The sequence below is a fragment of the Phycodurus eques genome, chromosome 16 (genome assembly GCF_024500275.1).
Source record: "Phycodurus eques isolate BA_2022a chromosome 16, UOR_Pequ_1.1, whole genome shotgun sequence".
Taxonomy (NCBI): domain Eukaryota; kingdom Metazoa; phylum Chordata; class Actinopteri; order Syngnathiformes; family Syngnathidae; genus Phycodurus; species Phycodurus eques.
The window spans coordinates 1,834,441-1,854,681 of NC_084540.1; the positions used below are offsets into that span (position 1 = coordinate 1,834,441).

The window sequence follows — 20,241 nt, forward strand, 5'->3', positions numbered from 1 at the left end:
TATTAATTATCATAGATTGTCCCTGGATTGGTATTGACGTTATTGCTGCCTGCTACGACTGAAAGGATGGAAAAATGTAGACTCACGTGTATTTTTCCTGCTGCTGTTGCTGCCTTTCCCTCTCCAGACGCTCCTGCTCCCGCTTCTCCTTCTCCTTCTCCTTACGGTCGGCGTGGAAAGACGAACCGTCCACATAGTCGGTGGAGATGCCGAAGGCTGCTCGAAGGCGGTCGTTCTTCTGCTGGTTGGCCGCCGCCAGGGCGTGAGTTTCTGTCACGCTGACCATACAAAGAAATGCTCAAGTCAAGGTCATAAATAAAAATATTCAGAGAAAAAGTGTTTGAGCCAGTGGGAGTGCGACTAGTGGTGCAACAGATCATCTTTGATCCGTACGGATAACTCTCCACAGTTCGGCACACACATGGTCCACGGATTGGTCCCCATATACAGTCGGTACGGAAAGTATTCAGGCCCCCCTCAATTTTTCACTCTTTGTTATATTGCAGCCATTTGCTAAAATCCTTTAAATTCATTTTCTTCCCTCACTAATGTACACACAGCACCCCATATTGACAGAAAAAAACGGAAATTGTTGAAATTTTTGCCGATTTATTAAAAAAGAAAAACTGAAATATCACACAGAAAGACAGAGACTGAAGGGAGAAACCCCCAGAAACAAACAAGAACTGAAAGAGGCTGCAGTAAAAGCATTTCAAATGAAGATTGCAACAGTCTGGTGAAGTCAATGGGTTTGATGCAGCTATTGCAAGTAAGGGATATGCCACCTAATATTAAATGTTATTCACTTTAAGTTAATTTAACCATGTATGTTCCAATACTTTTGCTCCCTTGAAAAGTGGGTGGCTTCAAACAAAAGGTGCTCTGTCCTGAATTGTTTAACAAATCTGGATATAAATACCATGAAATGAAAGCTGAAATTCTGAACGTTTGTCTCATATTCGGGTAAATTTGTTAGTTTTGCTAATAAATAATTTTCTAAATAGTGTGAATTATCATAAAGATACTTTAATATGGTGGTGCTACACTTATACTATCGCTTTTAAAGACGTTTTTTATTCACGGTCCATATATAAAACGAGAAGGTATCATGCCTTAGATTGCGCTTTGTTATATTATTTAATTGGCCATATTTGACATTTTGAGTTGACTGTTGTTTTTATTTATTGACCAAAAGTGTTTTACAAAGTAAATGGACGACAACGTTCTATTTGTTTCGTTTTTTTCCTCTTTTTCTTTCTTGTTGGCGCTGATCCGAAAATGATCCGCTCCACGACCTGATCCTAACCGTACCTTTTTTGATCTGTTGCACCCCTAGGTGCGAAATAGGTGCGGATGATCAGAATAGTAACATCTATTCTTCAATTTGAGGCAGGAAAACCCCTGTCATTGTTAGCTTACCTGGCTTTGTCACCAGCGGCGGAAGGAGGCGGCTGCTGCTTTTCCTGCAGCATCATTCTGAAGCTGTTCACCTTCTCCTCAATCTCCTCTACCGAGTATCTGAGTCGACGAGCAGATAGTGGCGTTATAAAAAGTTGCGCGGACGCTTCTGAACAAGTTGTATACTCTTAACAACTTTGCAGATCACATCACTTGAGGATAAAATCAAAAGCATAAAAAAGTATGGAGTGCAATTTCTGTCAAAATTGCGTGTGAATGCTGAAGAGCAGACGATGAACTCAAATGCCGTAGAATCAAGTGAAATCCAGGAAATGTAGAATGTGAGAATTGAACATTTTCAAAATACTACATTATAATCGAGTACGGCGGCACCGTGGTCAACTGGTTAGCGCATCTGCCTCACAGTTCTGAGGACCTGGGTTTTGAATCCGGCATGTGTGGAGTTTACGTGTTGTCCCTGTGCCTGCGTGGGTTATTCTCCAGGTACTCCCGTTTCGTCCCACATCCCAAAATCATGCATGGTAGGTTAACTGAAAACTCTAAATTGCCCGTAGGTGTGAATGCGAGTGCGAATGGTTGTTTGTTTCTATGTGCCCTGTGATTGGCTGGCACCCAGAGTCAGCTGGGGCAGGTTCCAGCACATTAGCACATTTTAACATATGCCATAACATTTCTAGATTTGAGTTCACTAGTTTAATCAACACACGTCGTTGTGTACACCTGAAGTTTGCTCCTTCAATAAAGCTGTATCGCTCTTCCCCGAGTCTCTCCTTCCCCCCTCCCCCCAAAGTGTCATCTTTTGTGACACACATCACATATTGACGAGCTATACAGTAAATGCAGGCGTGTAACTGTCTCCCCATGTCCTCTTTAATAGCTATCATACAAGACAAGTAGTTAACACTCTGGGCTCAATGAGATATTTTTCAGGATAATGCGCGACTGGGAAAAGTGGGCATTTGGGGCATGTAAAAAAAATTGTTGCCCAGATGTCCTAAGCAAGCTGAATATTCTGACGTTTGAAATGAATCACTTAAAAAAAAAAACGCAGACGTCTTAGAAGGACAAAATGTGGCAGAATACTAATAAAACGTGGTGCAGAATAACACGTTAACGAATGCTCCCGTGCACTCAGTCATCTTACCCCTGCTCCTCCATCATGTCCTGAAACTTAGCACACTCCACCTCCAGCTGCCGCTTCCTCTGGTGCTCAAGGATGTCGGCATTGGGCTGCCGGTTGAGTTGACTCTCCAGCCGCTCCCGGTCCTTCTCATCCCGCTCGCCACCGCGGTCGTCACGAGGCCGCTTGGCCCGCACCGTGGACAGGTTGCGCTGCACATAGCCATTGGTGCCGCTGCCCCGGGGAGTGGTCAGGCCGATGCCATTGTACATGGCGGCTCTGAGGCGGAAAAACACATGGCTTTGTTAATTTCGTCATTTCTCATTTGGACACCATGTAGCTTATATCACTGAAATACAACCACTGCATGTTACAGAAAATTGTCCAATTTCACTTAATTTGCTCCTAAAATTATTATTTGTTCACTATAAAGAATGTATCTCGGGCCTATCTACGCCAGTGATGTTTAGTGACAAGCCGAACAATTGAATGTTCTTCCACTGGATGGCAGAAGATACAATAAATTTGTATATCTAGTCAATTTGTGAGTAAATTGATTAGAAACTATCTCATTTCAGTCTACAGTGGTAACTTGACTTACAAGCTTTATTGGTCCCACAACAAAGCTCATAACTCAATTCACTCGTATACTAGTATACATAAAATTTCCCCATTGAAATGCCATTAATCCATTCCAATCCCCTAAAAAAATGTTTGTGACATTTTTAAAAAGCCCTTTATTGCAGATCAACAAAACATAATATGAATAAACTGGTTTTATTAAGTGCAATCATGGTATGCACTGTAGTATTTGTGTTTAGTGTGCATTTAAGGGGCGTGGCCTAGTGAATGGCATCAGGAGGTGTACTCGCTCTTTGCCAGAGTTTCCATTTTGGATGTGTGTGTTTGACTGTTTTGTTTAAGAAATGGCGCATTGGTGACTGTGGCTCTTCTCGCCCACATGCCAGGGCATTACACCACCTTAATTGCTCCATTTTTCCCCCCACTGGTGTCGTATCTGAAGCCCGCTTGTTACTCAAATTTTGGCTTATAACACAAAGCAAACGCTTCACTGATCAATTTAATAATTCGACTGACAGCTCATAACTACTGGATATTGGATTTCCTTGATGTGGCAATTTTTGTTTTGCTGTGGGATTTTAAGGATGTAAAATATGTCAAACATTTGGAAACACGGGTTTATATCAGAGTATTAAAAAAAACTTGCGGCAATGCCCATTTGTATAGTTGATGTTTTTTCAAGAGAAGAAAAAAAATCCCTTCATTATGTCGCTGGTCCGAGATTCCGTTTCAAATGTGCTGCAGATACAATAAAACAATTTTACCAATCAAATAGGTCATCGTTTAAGTAATTTAGGAAGGCGTTTTCAGCACGTGAGCAAAAAGCATCGGAAAATGTCAAATGACCTTTTAACATCAGGAGCGAAAAGCTGAATAGGTGTTTATTAACTACGCGATAGTAACATATACTTAATATGGAAACTAGTTCGTAAACGCGTAATTAAGCGAACATCGTCACAGGCCCGGAACAATTGAACAGGCCTGACTAACAACCATTTAGCAAGTGAGCTAAGACGACAGTTACGTACCACACTTTTCTCCGGGAGCGGAGAGAAACGTCGCCGGTAGGAACGTGAAATAATCTTCGCCGGGTCTTTATTTGCCACTCGTTTCTTCGCCGCTTCTGTGGCTCGAAAAAAAAGGTTAAGAAAGAAGACGTGAGGTTTGTTAGCTCAGTTAGCTTAGCAAATCTAATCTCCAACGAAAGAGGGACGAAGCAAAACCACGTGATAATACGTCACAAAGACGCGCTGGAAAAGGTGAGATGCGTTCACTGTCCCGTGAAAAAGGAACAAATCAAGCAACTAATGGATCATAATATTAGATGCAGTACTGTTCTCCACCCAGGATCATGAACATATTTTAAAATTAATACTTCTCCAATAGTGTCTCGTAATTCGGAAAGTTATTTTTTTAAAGATGCATTGTTTTGTTTAACATTTTATTCCTCATTTATACTCTAAAAAATAAAGAAATAATCTTTTTCCGCCAGAATTATTTCACCATTTTTTTTATTTTTTTTTTACTGGAAATAGGCTTCCATAATTGTTCATTTTATGTTTTTAAATTACTGTGCCGCTCTTTGTTCTTTTCAAAGTCATATATAAAGAAAGTCTGTACAGCTATGTGCATGAGCACCATGTTATCCACCTTATATAGTGCCAACATGTGCCTTATGATTGCATTCACTAACTGTCATCTTATCCCTACCAATATTTATAAACCAAAAATTCAAAGAACTACAATGTGTATAATATTGCATAATGTTAACCCTATATGCAATAAAATATTTAATACATGCCTTTTTTTTTAATAGGAATAGGTTTTCATTAACGTTATTAACACTTAACATTTGAGCCACATCTCAACAATTCAGTACTATATTGTTCTCAGTCTTTGCACATGTGTTCAGCACTTATCCTCAGACATATTTAATGTATTAAGAAACAAAACACAAAAAAATGAGCTTGGGTGCACTTGAAATAAATTGTTAATTCATCACTTAAATTAATTTTCAATAACTACAAATGATAATGAATGATTTTATTCAATGAAATAATTTAATAATCCAATCAGTGTTGGGCAGTCTGGCCTTCTCTTTTATATTTATTCCATGAAATTGTATTTTTTTTTATTCCCAAAAGTGTATTCGTTCTTTTATCTTGACTGCACTGCTTCCAGTACGCCTCAGTGGATGGTAGTTTTTTTTTTTGGTCCAATGAGGTTTCAGAGTCTGTGTTGTCATTTCAATCTAATCTGCCCAGGACTTCACTGGCCCACCGGAATTTCAACTATAAGCAATGGGACTGTTTCTTGACCAATCACATTTTTAAATCAGTCTCCACGTCGTATTGTGATGACGTCAGGATTTTTCGATGGTGACTGAAACAAGTTTTTAATTTTATCGCCATTCGGAACAGCGAGGTAACGGTCACAGCCCTTTTTAATAAAAAACATATTCATGTTTTTTTTTTTTTTCGATTACAGTGCGTAGGCTGGCCCCTGTGCGTAATGACGTCACACATAAGCGACGCGTCGGCCATGTTGTCACTTTGTTGTTGAGCGCGCTTGTTTTCAAGATGAACAACACAACAGACCCGAACCGGGACGAACGAGCGGACATGGACCCGGATCTGGACCCGGTGAGCGAGCGCGGGGAAGCGGACGCCGGCCACCCGGCGGCGTGCTCGTCGAACGGCAGCGGCGGCGAGGAGGACGACGCCGAGGTCGAAGCTCACGGCCGGGAGGCGGGTGGCGGCGGCGACTCTGGCAGCCAGCGCACCCTGGAGAGGGGCGTCCTGCTCGGCGGCCGAGAGCAGGAAGTGTCGGTGGAGATCGGAGAAACGTACTTGTGTCAACGAGCCGACAAAACATGGCGTAAGTTGTTAGCATGCGGCGGCTAACGTGTAAATTTGGCTCCACGACGTTCTGGATTCATATTGTCGATATTTACAGACTAGGTTGTTTTTTTAACTTAATGTACAACTAATAATTTGTAAACAAAAAAACGGGGAGATCAAACAGGATGCGGCGATGGCGTCACTGCATCAACAGAAGCGCACAATTGATATGACGTCACCATCACGAGGGGGCGTGTATTTTACCTGCCTCGCTAGGCATAATAATCGATTGCATTTGGACTGTTGATTGATATTTTAATGCAAAAATGGAGTGCATTACTTGGCCTTATCTAACATTAACATTTACAGTAGTACTGCACTTGTTATACGCTATTTTTTTACCCTTTTCCCTGACTTTATACTTTCAATTTTTTTACATGACAAGTATTTAAAACCTTTAAAAATGTACATTGTTTTTCCACTTGCGTTCACGTTTTTTACTTTACTGGTAAACGACTTTTTTTTTGCCTTTTCTTTACTACTTTTTGAAGTACTTTGGTTTTACTACCTTTTCTTCCCCCTTTAAAATACCTCTAAAACATATTTCTTTTTTTACTTCACTAGTTTTTAAATCCTAGCAAATTTTTTACTTAACTTTTTTTACTTTACTGTTTTTTTCACTACATCTCACCTTTTTAAACTCTACTGCTTTTTTAAATTATTTTTTACTACGTCTGCATTTTTAAATTTCTTACTTACTTTCTCTCTTTATTTTTGGTATTTAAAAATGTTTTCAACATGACTACTTTTTCACTTTATTTTTTTTTTTTTTACTTTTCCGTCTTTAAATTTATGTTATTGATGAACTCTTATTTTACTTTTTTACTTTAATATTTTTGTATTTTACACTAAACTTTTTGTTTTTAACCTCACTCATTTTCACCGCTTTTTTAATTCAGTACTCTTAACTATTTAAAAGAACAATTCCATTTTAACTTTGGTACCTTTTTGTACTTTTCAATGAAATAGAATGCTTTTTTGGGGACGTTGTAATCACTCCGTATTGACACGACAATCCTGAGGAAATGTGTAAATATATTGACTGTTTTTAATCATTTGAATAGCACATGTTTGCGTCTAGATGCAGCAGAAGTGATTCAGTCTCGACTAAACGAGCAGGAAGGAAGAGAAGAGTTCTACGTGCACTATGTGGGCTGTAAGTACACGCGCGCGCGCACACACACACACACGTCTATAGGCCTGGTGGTCATGTTGTGTGCGTACGTGTGGTCAGTCAACAGGCGTCTCGACGAGTGGGTGGGCAAAGCTCGGCTGGCCCTCACCAAGACGGTGAAGGACGCGGTGAGGAAGAGTGTGGAGGTGGGCGGCATGGGCGACATCGGCGAGCAGCCCGAGCGCAAGATCACGCGCAACCAGAAACGCAAACACGATGAGATCAACCACGTGCAGAAGGTGAGGACGACGGGGGACTGCGGGAAATGGTCCGATTTCACTTCATCGGTCCAACGACTACTGTTCCTTTACTCCTAAGATTGTTTATTTGTTCATCAAGCTGTGTCAGTGACGTGTCGTGAGTGACAGGCAGCACGATCACGAAAACTTGTGGACGTTTCTATTCATTAACAAGAATTCATATATATATATATTTCATATAATTCATATATATATATATATATATATATATACGTACATTTTTCCATGGGTATGCGTGGAAAAGGGTCTTGCCCAGTTTGGCTATGAAATTCATGCTTCTACATAACTGTAATGACTCACAGGTCCCTGTAGATGGTGGCGTTGCATCGCTTTGGATTTGAGATCAGCACAGCTTTTAAGTAGACGAAACAAATAGGGAAGTGCATCTCGGCTTGTCATGCCGATGACGAGCGAGAGAAATGCCGCCGCGTTGGAAGTCGCAAGTGTTCAGGAAGCTCGCGAGGTATTTATATGTATGGTGTCACCAACCTTTTTGAAACAGAGCTACTTACCGGCTACTGATCAATGCAAAGGGCGACCGGTTTGACACAGGCCGCGTTGATGGTTTCTCACAATTGCAATCAACGATGATTTAACGAGGTTTGAAACTAAACGAAATATCAATCCGCAACACTTGAAGTCAAATCAAAAGGGATGAAAGCACAATGGGCATTGCAACATCCATATCAACGACAGTCATCGATTTCTATAAATCTGTGTTTACATTTCCAAACGATCACTTCGGCAATGTCCCATCACTTGAGCGTCATCGTACGGGCTGCGTGAATCAGCGATGTATTGCAAACGTTTTGTATCTTTTTTGTAGACGTACGCAGAGATGGACCCGACCACGGCGGCGCTGGAGAAGGAACATGAAGCGGTAGGAGGCCTTTTCATCTTTATCACGCTCCCCTTCATCCTCCTCATCCTCAGAGCAGCCACCGCGTCCTCCCTCGGCAGATTACCAAGGTGAAATACGTGGACAAGATCCAGATCGGAAACTTCGAGATCGACGCGTGGTACTTCTCGCCGTTCCCCGAAGATTATGGCAAGCAGCCCAAGCTCTGGATCTGCGAGTACTGCCTCAAGTACATGAAGTACGAGAACACCTTCAGGCACCACCTGGTCAGTAGCACCGACACGCCACCCAAACATCGGCAACGAATATTCGAGAACACGTGATATCCATCTCTTCACATCATCATCATCATCATCATCATCACCACCACCTGGTCAATACTAACGTGCCTGAACAAATATTCAACATCATTATATTCAACAAGCACGAACACAATTTCTGCTGTACTACTTTTTTAGTCTTTTTTTTTTTAACTCTCTTGCTATATACTATTACGATTTTCACTTTATTTGACATTAAAACATTTTAATATTCCCTTTCGAACCTTATTTGACTTTATTACTTTCACGTTTTTTTTTTTGCTCTCCTACTTTCGCTTTTTATTTGATCTGACTTTATTGCTTTTACATTTGACTTGTACTTTTTTGTTCTACTTTCTTTTTACCTGTTTTACGTTAAATGTATTACTTTAATTTTTATTGATTTCGCAACTTTTTTTCCTACATATATTTTTACTGTACTATTTATTTTTACTTTTATATGTTTTACTGGATTTTACTTGACAACTTTTGATCTCTTTCACTTTTATCTTATTTGTTTTTATGATACTTGTTTTTACTTTTCAACTTTAACTTTTTAACTGTCCTTTTTTGCTCTGTTTTACATCTTTTGACCTATTTTACTTTTTGCCTTACTACTGTTTGATTTTCCTGTTTTTTTACTTCCCAACTTTTTCATGTTTGTTATTATTTTTACCTTTAAACCTTTTACTTTGTATTTACCTTTTAGCTTGATTACACTACAACCTTTTTTTTTTTTTTTTTTTTTTACAGTTTATTGTTTTAACTTTTGAACAATATATACAGTCGTGTCAGAAACCCCAGGGGCGCTAATATTTTTAGGCATGACCGTATAAAAAGACGCATGCTTTTTTTTTTTTTTGTCTTGACGTGTGTGTGTGTGGCACGATCTCAACTGGCTTTGTGTCCGTGCCCGTGCGTGCGCGCAGTCCAACTGCCAGTGGAAGCAGCCTTCGGGCAAGGAGATCTACCGCAGGAGCAACATCTCCGTCTATGAGGTGGATGGCCGCGACCACAAGGTGAGTGCGCAGGAAGTGTGCCGTGTCGGAACAGGAAGTGTGTAGTCAGCCTGTTTGTGTGTGTGTGTGTGTTGTTGTGCATATGTTTTCAGATCTACTGTCAGAACTTGTGTCTGCTGGCCAAACTGTTCCTGGACCACAAAACACTTTACTTCGACGTGGAGCCCTTCATCTTCTACATCCTCACCGAGGTCAACAAGCAGGGGGCGCACATCGTCGGATACTTCTCCAAAGTAAGACCGACATACTTACTGTATGTATGTGTATACATATCTATATATATATATATATATATATATATATATACACACACACACACACACACATTTGACTTCAGTGCTGTTTTACTTTGTTTTACTCCGTTGCTTTGCTACTTTTACTTTTGAAAACTTATTTGAATTTTATCAGTAAAGCTTTTTTTTTTTTTTTTTTTTTTTTTGCTTCAGTGCTTTTACTACTAATAACCCGTTGTAGTGATTCAGCACAAAGGGAACTTTAGTGGACATTTTGGCAACTATCGAGGTCGGCTTTGGAGTGATAAATGTTGCGGCGTTTTCCGTGTTTCCAGGAGAAAGAATCACCGGACGGGAACAACGTTGCCTGCATCCTGACTCTGCCGCCGTACCAACGTCGCGGTTACGGGAAATTCCTTATCGCCTTCAGTGAGTCGCCGCTCGCTTCTGGAAGCTTCGGGTGCCGACAAAAACGAGGCGCTCTTAATTAACGGCGTTGACGTCTGTGTGCAGGTTACGAGCTGTCCAAGCTGGAGAGCGCAGTGGGTTCGCCGGAGAAGCCGCTCTCTGACCTCGGCAAGCTGAGCTACAGGAGTTACTGGTCCTGGGTTCTTTTGGAGATCCTCAGAGACTTCAGGGGAACGCTTTCCATCAAAGACCTTAGGTACACACACATACAGTGACTATCGAAGTCTACACACCCTGTTGAAATGCTTGGACAGGTGTCTGGGAATTTAGAATATATGTGTAGTTTTTTATTTTTAGCTTTAATTTGAGTTCAAAAGAATGAAATGTTTCAGTTGCGTTAAAAAAAAACAACAACAAAATAATAAGTGAAAAAAAAGTAGTTGTTAAAAAAAGAAAATGTAAAAACGTAAAAAAATAACTGTTACCTAAAAGAATATTATTATTGAAAGGGTTTTAAAAGAAGTTTAAAGTATACAAATTACACAAGTTTTTAAACAAATGAAGTATAACTGGAAGCGATGGTACCCCTGCAAAAAAGGGAAACGCGTATGAGCAATGTCGTTTGCATGCGTGCGCTGTGATTGGTCAGCCAGATGACGAGCATCACACAGAGCGACATCATCAGCACGCTGCAGTCGCTCAACATGGTCAAGTACTGGAAAGGCCAGCACGTCATCTGCGTCACCCCCAAACTGGTCGAGGAGCACCTCAAGAGCGCGCAGTACAAGAAGCCGCCCATCACCGGTGAGATGCGCGACGCCGCGACGGGTCGCTCGTGTCCCGCGCGCGCAATTCCGTGTACGTGACCGCATTGTTTGTGCTCTCCGCAGTGGACACGCTGTGCCTCAAGTGGGCGCCTCCCAAAAACAAACAGGCCAAGTTGTCCAAGAAGTGAGAAGAAGAGGACACCACCGCCTTTGTAAATATGTGCTATACTCTGTTGCTACTTTCTTAAAATAAAGCCCCCCCCCAAAGAAAAAAACAAAACAAAACAACTGTCGTGTGTGTGTGTGTGTGTGTGTGTGTGGACTCGTGTCATCTGTCTGTCAACATGCTCCATTCAAGTTTTCACGTCACCGTTTGTCATTTTATGCTTGACCAGGGCTGCGAGATACAGCCTGCGCCGTCTTCGGCGGTGTTCCATGCAAAACGGATGTGGAATCGGTCCATCTCACGGCACCTGCTTCTGAGCGGAGGGGAGTCGTAACGATAGAATACGAACACCCCAACAATAAAAGCAGGATTGGGGAGGTTTCTCTTCCAAGTAAAGACAAAAAGAAGGTCAAATGGTTTATTGTTCCCAAAGTTGTCGTTCGAAGGCGTCCGTGTGACGTTTTCCGTGTGGAACACAAAAGGCACAAAATTACAAGTGTCAACAAAGAGCAGCGAGGAAAGAAAAAGTTCATGTTTGAAAACATTACAAATATGCAACATTTAAATAAACAATTTATATTAAATTCTCCGCTTAAATAAGAACGTACAAATGTGAGGCATCTTGAAATCTCACAGTGTTCACCTTGAATTCACAACATTGTTTTTTAAATAATACATTTATCCGAACGAGCCGCCCGTCTCACGAGGGTCTCTTTTGAGGCACGTCTTTGAAGTTGCGCTCGTCTGTTGCCATGGTAACATCATCACCGTAACATATAAATACTTGGGTCAATAAATTCCAACGGAAATTAATAAATATTTGTTGTATTTGTGTCGAGGGTCAACCTGGGCACCGGCTGCTCCCTGGGGGCCCAACACTGCAAGTTGGTTCCACGTAATATATAATAGACAATGTACAATGACAATAACACCGTGGCATCCCCGCCTGCGAAACAATAGGAGGAAGTCAGCGGAATCCGCTTCAAAACACCGTTTCACTCGACGACATTCCGCTAGCGTCCAAATTGGGCTCGGGAAAACTCGTGCTTCCATTTTTATCCATCCATCCATTTTCCGTGCCGCCGTGTCGCCAGCCAAACGCAGGGCGCATACAAACAGACAACCATTCGCGCTCACAGTCGCACCTACGGGCAATTTAGAGTCGTCAATCAACCGAGCGCGCACGTTTTGGGGATGTGGGAGGAAAGCGGAGTGCCCGGAGAAAAGCCACGCGGGCGCCGGGAGAACACGCAAACGCCACACGGGCGGGGCCGGGGATTGAACACCGGGCCTCACAACTGTGAGGCAGATGTGCTAACCGTGCCGTGCTTTCATTTTTGAGTTAAAAAAAAAAAAAAAAAAAGTTCCATGTAAAATTGTAATAATGAGATCTTATATCATTTTCGTTTTATATTCTATTATTTAGAATAGATTGTATTAGAAATTATTTAGGATTAAATCATATCATTATTAATAAACACCAAGTTGTTAAGTATATATTTAAATCAAATGATTATTTAATGGGATACAGAAATAAATGAATAAATCCACTGAATGAACAAAATTTTAGGAATTCATTATATATGATCATTACAATCAACCACTAATGAGATAAAAGTGTAATTAAAAGAATAAATACAATTAACTTTTGGGGAATTTAGCATTACATATGACATTAAATTATATAACAACATTATGATATTAAAAACAACTCTATTTAATGCGATCAATAATAAAAACAAATCAGTTTTGGTGGGGGTGACCTTAAAAACAAAAAATAATGAAATCAAAATTATTATCGGAGTCTTAATAATGTAGACGCTCGGCGGGCCGGACGAAAAGAACTCGGTCTTGTGCGGTCTTGTTCGAACGGAGGCCACAAATTGCATACTAAAGGCGCGCGCAGACTTGCGAAATAAAAGACCTCAAAACGAGACGAACAGGAGGCTCGCCCGTCATAAAATGGAATACTCGAAAGTTGCCCTTTGGCTACCTGATGCGTCCGTCGGGTCGGGCGGGTCCGATTTGGGACTTGGGGTCCGGGCTGTACGAGCTCCAGGCGGTCCGGCGGCAGCGCGGCAGCACAGGACAGACGGCGGGGCCGACGGCGCAGACGTCCGCCGCCGCCCAGAAGCCGGCCAGCACGCGGTCCAGCCACAGACGCAGAGGCGCCCCCGTCAGGCCGGCGTTGGCCTCCGCCTCCTCCACCGCCCCCAAGCTGACCGGCAGGCGCAGGACCGGGTTCAGCCCGTGGAAGCTCTGCTCCATGTACGAGTTCCGGGCCGGACCTCCGTGGACGCGCGATGCCTCCTCTGGGGATAAACCAGGAAGCCATCAAGACCGGCACGGGGTCACGGGTCAAACAGGACCAAAAAAGCATTAGTAGCTATCGAGAGAGAGGGAAAAAAAAAAAAAAAAAAAAAAAAAATGGATTCAATGCTAATCAGCTAGTGCAGTTTTTGGGGGGTATTCAAAAAAAAAAAGGAAAGAAAAAAGTGAATCACAAAAAAGTAACACGTTGTACAAGGAAATTGTAATAATAAGAATAAAGTCATTTAAAAAATGGCGGAAATAAAAAAAATTGAAGTCAGAAAACTAAGTCAAAGTTCAACAAAGTAGTGATTGAAAAAAGAAAATATTAGAAACACCAATCATCAAATGTACTTTTTGGGGAAAACTCAAAAATATTTTTTTTCAAAGTCGAATGTATTTTTTTCAAAAGTAACTGATGAAAACAATTACCCAGAAAGTCATAAAACATGAGCTAAAAAGTCATGAGTAAGAAAAAGAATAACTTGATCAAAGGTTCGTTTATAAAATCAAAAGTGGGAAGAACGGAAAGAAAATTCCAAAGTTTCCATGAAACCGAACACATACAGGCGTTCGTGTCTTAAGACTTCCTTTTTTAGTTCTTTGACAAACTGTCTTTACCGTTAATGCCACTGGAGAGAGCCTCGTTATGTTGTCGCAATACACCAGAGGGATCTGTGAGCTGAAGTGCTAGGACGAGGCAGCCATTTTGCATTCACACAATAGCAGACAGGAAAATGGACGGTGCTTTTGTAAATTGTGCAACTCACACGATTTGTATGAAGGTGTTTATGTCTTTATTGTTATGCGCTTTTGTCTTTACCACGATAAAATGAAGTGGACTTCAATGGGCCGCCACCATTTGTCGTTAGTTCCAATAACGGGCGACCTGAAACCTTTAGTCGCCTCAAGTAGAACCTTCCTTCGGGCCGTTTTTAGCCGCAGGAACTTCAGGAAGTAGGACATTTTGGAGGAGACCCCAGAGTGAACTTTGGGAGGATTTTTGCCGAACACAGAACTTGTCGTCCAAACGTTTCTCTTGTGGAAATGCACCGAAAGAAGTCCAAGTAGAAGCAGCGCTTGGAACTCGGAGGGCTGCCGGGGCGGCGGAATCAAACGCACCTTGGTGGCTCAGAAGTGCCGAGGTCACCTTGACGCCCGCTTGCCAAAAATAAAACGGTAGCAGCTGCTGAACCTGTTCGAGCGTGTCGGGACCATCGAGTTCTGGTTGTGAAAACCGAACTACGTCTCGGGCTGGAGCATGAACGCATCACGATAGATGGCTTTCAATTCATGTCCACACACACGACTTTTTATTTATTCCTTTTTTTTTTTTTTTTTTACTGTGTTGACATTACCACTTCTAAAAATCACTTACTTAAAAAAAATGTAATTATTTTATTTCAGTCGAGCGGTTTAAAGAAAGTAACTGAGCAAGCAGCATAAAGGATTTTTTTTAAGCAAAAATACACATCTTTAAAAAACAGAGAAAGTAACATTACTTTTTATTTTCCAGGCAATCACTTCATCATGGCCGCCAAAATCGCGATCAAGATTGAAATTGGATGAATTGTGCAGCCCTATTTGACAGTAAAACCTCGTTTTACCTTCCGGAAAACCAGCAGTGATCAATTATCTACCAAATGATTATATACATTTATAAATTTCATATATGCAATTCATTGCCAAGAGGTGCCGGTATTTTATTGTCTCCTTGAGGTCACCATCCACAAACTCTAGACAAGCACATGCAGAATGCTATTACAGACGGGTGTACCCAGCTTGAACAACAGCCCGCGCAGACACGGTGCGGACAGGCGATTTCCCACCGTAAGCATTTGGCACCGCCCCTCACGCTGATGGTCTTCGGCAATGTCGCGAGCTAAATTATGGGAGTCCAGAATTCATTGTGGTGATGTTTTTAACCACGGCAGTGTAGTTGTAGAAAATCAAGCTAAACATTGCTCTTTACTTGCATCTGTTCCTGTTGACATTGTTACGAGTGTGCGCCTCCGCTATTCATCGGCTAAGGTTGGTATTTGTGAATCGATTTCATAAAACTCTGACTGTGGCTTGTATGCCGTGCCTTTCCGCTCATGTTCTTTGTATCCTGAAGAAATATGGAAACTTACCAAATGTATGAGTTGAGGTTTCTTTTTTTTTTTTCTGCTCCCATTTGACCTACTGTCAGTTATTGCTGCCACGTTAAAATCAATTAGTCTATCAAGCTGACCGATCAGAGATGCGCAGGTGAGTGACTTAACCTATTAAAAGAATCTGCAATGCACTCTATCGCCAATAAGTGAATCATTATATTGTGAGGGATTACTGTATATAATGTGGTTCTGCAAAGTCCACATACGCCTGTTCAAATTTTTGTGCAATCAAAACATTTTTTTCCCACCGTTAATGTGACCTATAACCTGTACAACACAATCAAAAAATAAACCCTTTTCCAGAGGGGGAGTTAAAATAAATCGCCGAACATTATTCGGGATTCATCGGAGGCGCTTTAAATGGTGAATCCCGTTTAAAATGAGTTTTAATGAGATCAGTTGATTGAGAACCCAGCCACATGCCTGGTTCGAAGAGGGTGTGCGCACTTGTGCAACCACATTATTTCAGTGTATTTTGTACAGGTTTGAGGCAACATTAATATTGGAAAAGATTTTGAAATAATTCATCTTGGTCTCATTTTTTTTTTTTTTGTGTCGGTTGTGGTTCTGACCTCGCGTGATGGGCCGCTGTCGGCGGAACAGCAGCGGGGCCACGGCGAAGCTGGTCTGTCCCAGCAGACTCCACCGGTTGAGGACCCTCAGGGTCCAGACGCCGGGCCGGAGTGGGCCGGTCAGCGGGGGGCGGTAGTGGGTGACGTCGGCGGCGGCGTCCACGTGGATGTCGTAGGTGGCGGCGATCACGTTGGTGGGGTCGATCCACACCACCGTGGCCGTCAGGTTGCCCGCCGCCGGACCCCCGCGGCTCCACCGCTGCGCAGCCGCCGGCTCGTCCTCGGGACCCAGCGGGCCCCCGCGCACGCTGAACACGCGCTCCTTGGCGTCCCACGCCGCTCCCACCTGGATGCACGCCGAACAGAAACACAGGACGACATTAGCACGCGCGGGCGCTATGACAGGAGCGGCAGAAGTCTGCGATTGGCCGGCGACCGGTTCGGGGAGCAACTCGCCTCTCACCCAAGATCAGCTCGGATCGACTCCGGCTCACCCTGAACTAAATGAGAAGAAGCACCACACAAAATGTATGATTGCACTTTTAGTTCTGAGTACTTGCAGTTCCTGGATTTGAAAGGCTCCAATCAGATATCTTCAATGGTTCGGGCCACACCCCCAACAGTCCCAGGAACTCACAAAAGTAGTACAGTCGGGACCGAACCGTGCCACGAATAGTTTTTTTTTGTATAGATGCTACAAGATGGCGGGAGGCGGGGGTACACCCTGAACCGGTCGCCAGCCAATCGCAGGGCACATAGAAACAAACAACCATTCACGCACACATTCACACCTACGGGCAATTTAGAGTCTTCAATTAACCTAGCGTGCATGTTTTGGGGATGCTGGAGGAAACCGGAGCGCCCGGAAAAAAGCCACGCAGGCACGGGGAGAACATGCAAACTCCACACAGGCGGGGCCGGGGATCGAACCCCGGTCCTCAGAACCGCGAGGCAGATGTGCAAACCAGTCTCTCATCGTGTCGTCTCGGTATATTATTTTTCGATTGGCCCAGGCAAATTTGCGAATTGCAAATGTGCGGGAGTTTACGAGCAGGGTCTCCTTTGAGCCCCCAAAAAAGACGCCAGAACGAAATGTAAACAAACACACAATTTGTCCTGAGAAAGGGTGACGGTATTTACACAGTTAATGTTTGTGTGTGTGTGCGTGTGCGTGACCTGTATGTGCAGCAGCCTATTGTTGGGGTGCGGGGGGCTGGCCAGGGTAAAGTGGTCCCGGGGGGTCACCCAGGTCTCCAGAGTCTCCGACTGGTCGGAGGCTTGGTTCACTGCCGTGTGGCGCACCAAGTAACCCTGGAACTGGTCTGACAGGAAGTACATGTGCACAGACAGCGGGTGACCAGCCGCCTCGTACCTGAACACACACACAAACAGGAACTCAAATAAATATGAAAACATTTCACAGCATTGACACAGACACATTTTTATTTAACACACACACACGAACGCAAACTCACGCTCACACTTGGAGCGATGGACTAAGATAAATGTTCATTTTTACAGCTCTGAAACAGACATTAGTCATTAGTTAACACACACACACGCGCACACCCTTGCGGTGAATCAAAAGAAAAATAAACACACATATTTATAAATATGAAAAAATAAACAAATATGCAATGATTTTTACAGGTTTGAAAGAGACAAGTCCTTATTCACACACACAGACACACGCAGGAGCCGCAGGTCTTCACCAAACACGAACAAGGAGCTCCTTGTAGCGTGTGAGGACGCCCAACACACACACACACACACACACACACACGCGCGCGCACACACTGAAGGTTGATTGTGCACGAATCCGAACTTAAGTTGACAAACGTCATCTTTGCTTCGCGCTCCCGTGGAGAGTTCAACGTCACGGGACATTTCAGTGTCGAGTCATTGCTGGCAACTTGGCCCCTTTTATTGCTTGATTTCGCAGCCTTTCAGACTTCACTCGCCCCCCACCCAAAAAAAAAAAAGCACCTAGCAACTAACTGACTCCTTTTAAAACAAATGTTTGGGTACTTTGAGCAACTTTTAAAGAGCGACTGGACTGCACTGTAAAACCTCAACCGTGTGTTTGACAAACACTCTATTTGAATATTAACCATGATTAACCACTTGGGACTATTTCAAAACTACTTTCTGAGGTGGTGCTTAGTATAAAGTGTTTGCCGACCGGTGGCTAGAACGCTTCAAATAGGCAATTGGAAACCAAATTAGGGAGCGCATCTAACTTCTTGAGGTTTTTCACGATTCATCACGATCACTGTATTCTAAATATGGGATCGCTGTAATGGAATCTACGTCATGTTGTATGTAATGACGCAATCGCATCATTTAATTGATGACACTGATTATGCACTCATCCCTTGAGGGAAAATTCGACGTACACTCAGCTGCATATTGTCAACATCATTTAGCCACAAACCAAATTTCCCTGCAAAGTGAACATCGGTCCGGTACCTGCAGCTGTCGTCCCCGGGGCGCCCCCGCAGCGCGGCAGCGGCGCGCTCCAGGCCAAAGCGAGCGAAGGCGTGGTAGTGGCTGAGCGCGGCGTCCGTCAGGCCGCCCGGGCCGTCCGTCTCCCGCTCGTAGACGTTCTCCCAGTACGCGCCGAGGCCCGGCAGGCCCGGAGCCGCCGCCCCGAACAACTGCGCGTCCAGCCGGTCGATGACTTCCTGGCTCACGCTGGCCTCGAACTTCCTGGCGAAGAAGGTGGGCCGCGACGCTTGCTGCCGAGAAGAAGAAGAAGTAGTCAGCAAAAAATAAAGCAAGTCAAGTCATCACAGTGCTACTTTGACATGATTTGACAAATCTATTCTGTCCTACTGATTTGAAGTCAATCAAAGTCAAGCGCAGTCTTTGCCAAGTCTTAGCCGAGTCCTCCATTTGTCGACTGGAGTCAAATCACGTGACTGGAGTCCCCCACCTCTGGGAGGACGCGAGCTCTGACAGCGAGCGGCGGCGCGGGCCGCGACTGTCCGCGGGCTTGCGATAATGACGGGTTGGAAGTCTAAAAATACAGCAGCTGCTTCCGGGAGCCTCACGGCTCAGACGCACTGCTAATTTGTCAAAAGTTATTCCCGCCGCGGACGGCGCAACGCTCCTTTTTCCAGGCCCAGAAATATCCACGCACGACAAACACTTCCTGTCGGGATAGATCCGGCGCTCTATAATCTCTACGTTCTAATAACAACACCCCGCAGGCCCAAGATGATCATTAAAAATGGCCACTTCAAAGCAAAACGGCAGCCGTGTCTTTCCAAGCGCGGCTTCTTGAGACTTGGTTTTGCGCGGCCGCTCATGTCGACCAGGTTTCAGGTTGCTACGGTGACATGGCTTCGGGAGCAGAATAATAAAAACTAACAATAAAAATCCTGTTTCATGGAAAGTCATCAATCTTTGCCACCAAGCCAAGTTCTGACCACTCGCAGTCACCAATTTTGCACCACCTGTCTAGTTTACATACAGTACTTCAAATTTGGCAGCAACCGGACGAGTTTGTCTTTGAAGGACCAATGGAAATGGACAAAATGAGCGTAAAATGAGGCCGACTTCCTTTGGCTTTTCAGGCGTGGCTTTTTTAGACTTTACCCATGATAGACTTGTCTTCCAAATGTCATGCTGCTAAGTCCAACTGGCTTCAGGGCCTGAATTTGCCCATCAAAATATCTTAAGTTTCCTGTTTTAGGCTAAGTGGTCAAACTTCGTTGCCCTGTTCTGCTCGCGCGCGACGACGAAATCTAATCATTCTTGGGAATTGACGATCATCCAGCGGTCTGTAATACGCATGTGCTACAAAGTTGCTAGCGATCGAACAAAATATCGAGGACCAACGAGTTTGTCGTTGAAGGATCCCTGGAAACAAAAAAAATGAAAAAGCTAAAATGGCGACTTCCATCCAAAATGGCAGACGTTTTGGGTTTGGCCACGGCTACCCGATGTCATGTCAGTCAATCAAACTGCTTCAGGGGATTGGTTTTGATAAATC

At 43.4% G+C, this 20,241-nt stretch overlaps 3 protein-coding genes across 6 annotated transcripts in view; 1 reads left to right on the forward strand and 2 right to left on the reverse strand.

The window, feature by feature from the left end:
- The window catches only part of srrm2 (serine/arginine repetitive matrix 2), a 19,104-nt gene extending 12,935 nt beyond the window's left edge, over positions 1–6,169 (reverse strand). The window contains exons 1-4 of the mRNA XM_061699610.1: positions 4,150–6,169; positions 2,564–2,818; positions 1,420–1,518; positions 87–278 (exon numbers count right to left, since the gene is read on the reverse strand). Coding sequence (XP_061555594.1) covers positions 87–278; positions 1,420–1,518; positions 2,564–2,811 — 539 coding nt within the window. The 5' untranslated portion in view covers positions 2,812–2,818; positions 4,150–6,169. The remainder of the gene's footprint in view (positions 1–86; positions 279–1,419; positions 1,519–2,563; positions 2,819–4,149) is intronic.
- kat8 (K(lysine) acetyltransferase 8) lies at positions 5,621–11,518 on the forward strand. 3 transcript variants are annotated; one of them, XM_061699608.1, is made up of 12 exons: positions 5,621–5,998; positions 7,103–7,177; positions 7,256–7,434; positions 8,282–8,335; positions 8,416–8,580; positions 9,543–9,632; positions 9,725–9,865; positions 10,201–10,294; positions 10,379–10,529; positions 10,923–11,077; positions 11,164–11,252; positions 11,436–11,518. In XM_061699608.1, exons 1-11 carry the CDS (start codon positions 5,701–5,703, stop codon positions 11,226–11,228), a joined length of 1,467 nt encoding a protein of 488 aa, XP_061555592.1. In that variant the 5' UTR covers positions 5,621–5,700; the 3' UTR covers positions 11,229–11,252; positions 11,436–11,518. The 3 variants fall into 3 exon arrangements, with proteins under 3 accessions (XP_061555592.1, XP_061555591.1, XP_061555593.1); XM_061699607.1 differs by lacking the exon at positions 11,436–11,518 and having other exon boundaries at positions 5,622–5,998; positions 11,164–11,322; XM_061699609.1 differs by lacking the exon at positions 11,436–11,518 and having other exon boundaries at positions 5,927–5,998; positions 7,086–7,177; positions 11,164–11,322.
- The window catches only part of LOC133414332 (xylosyltransferase 1-like), a 19,571-nt gene continuing 10,841 nt past the window's right edge, over positions 11,512–20,241 (reverse strand). Inside the window, exons 8-11 of one of the 2 annotated variants that reach the window (XM_061699605.1) lie at positions 18,714–18,982; positions 17,421–17,616; positions 16,245–16,590; positions 11,512–13,518 (exon numbers count right to left, since the gene is read on the reverse strand). In XM_061699605.1, coding sequence (XP_061555589.1) covers positions 13,196–13,518; positions 16,245–16,590; positions 17,421–17,616; positions 18,714–18,982 — 1,134 coding nt within the window. In that variant the 3' untranslated portion in view covers positions 11,512–13,195. The remainder of the gene's footprint in view (positions 13,519–16,244; positions 16,591–17,420; positions 17,617–18,713; positions 18,983–20,241) is intronic. The other variant, XM_061699606.1, reaches the window with a different exon arrangement.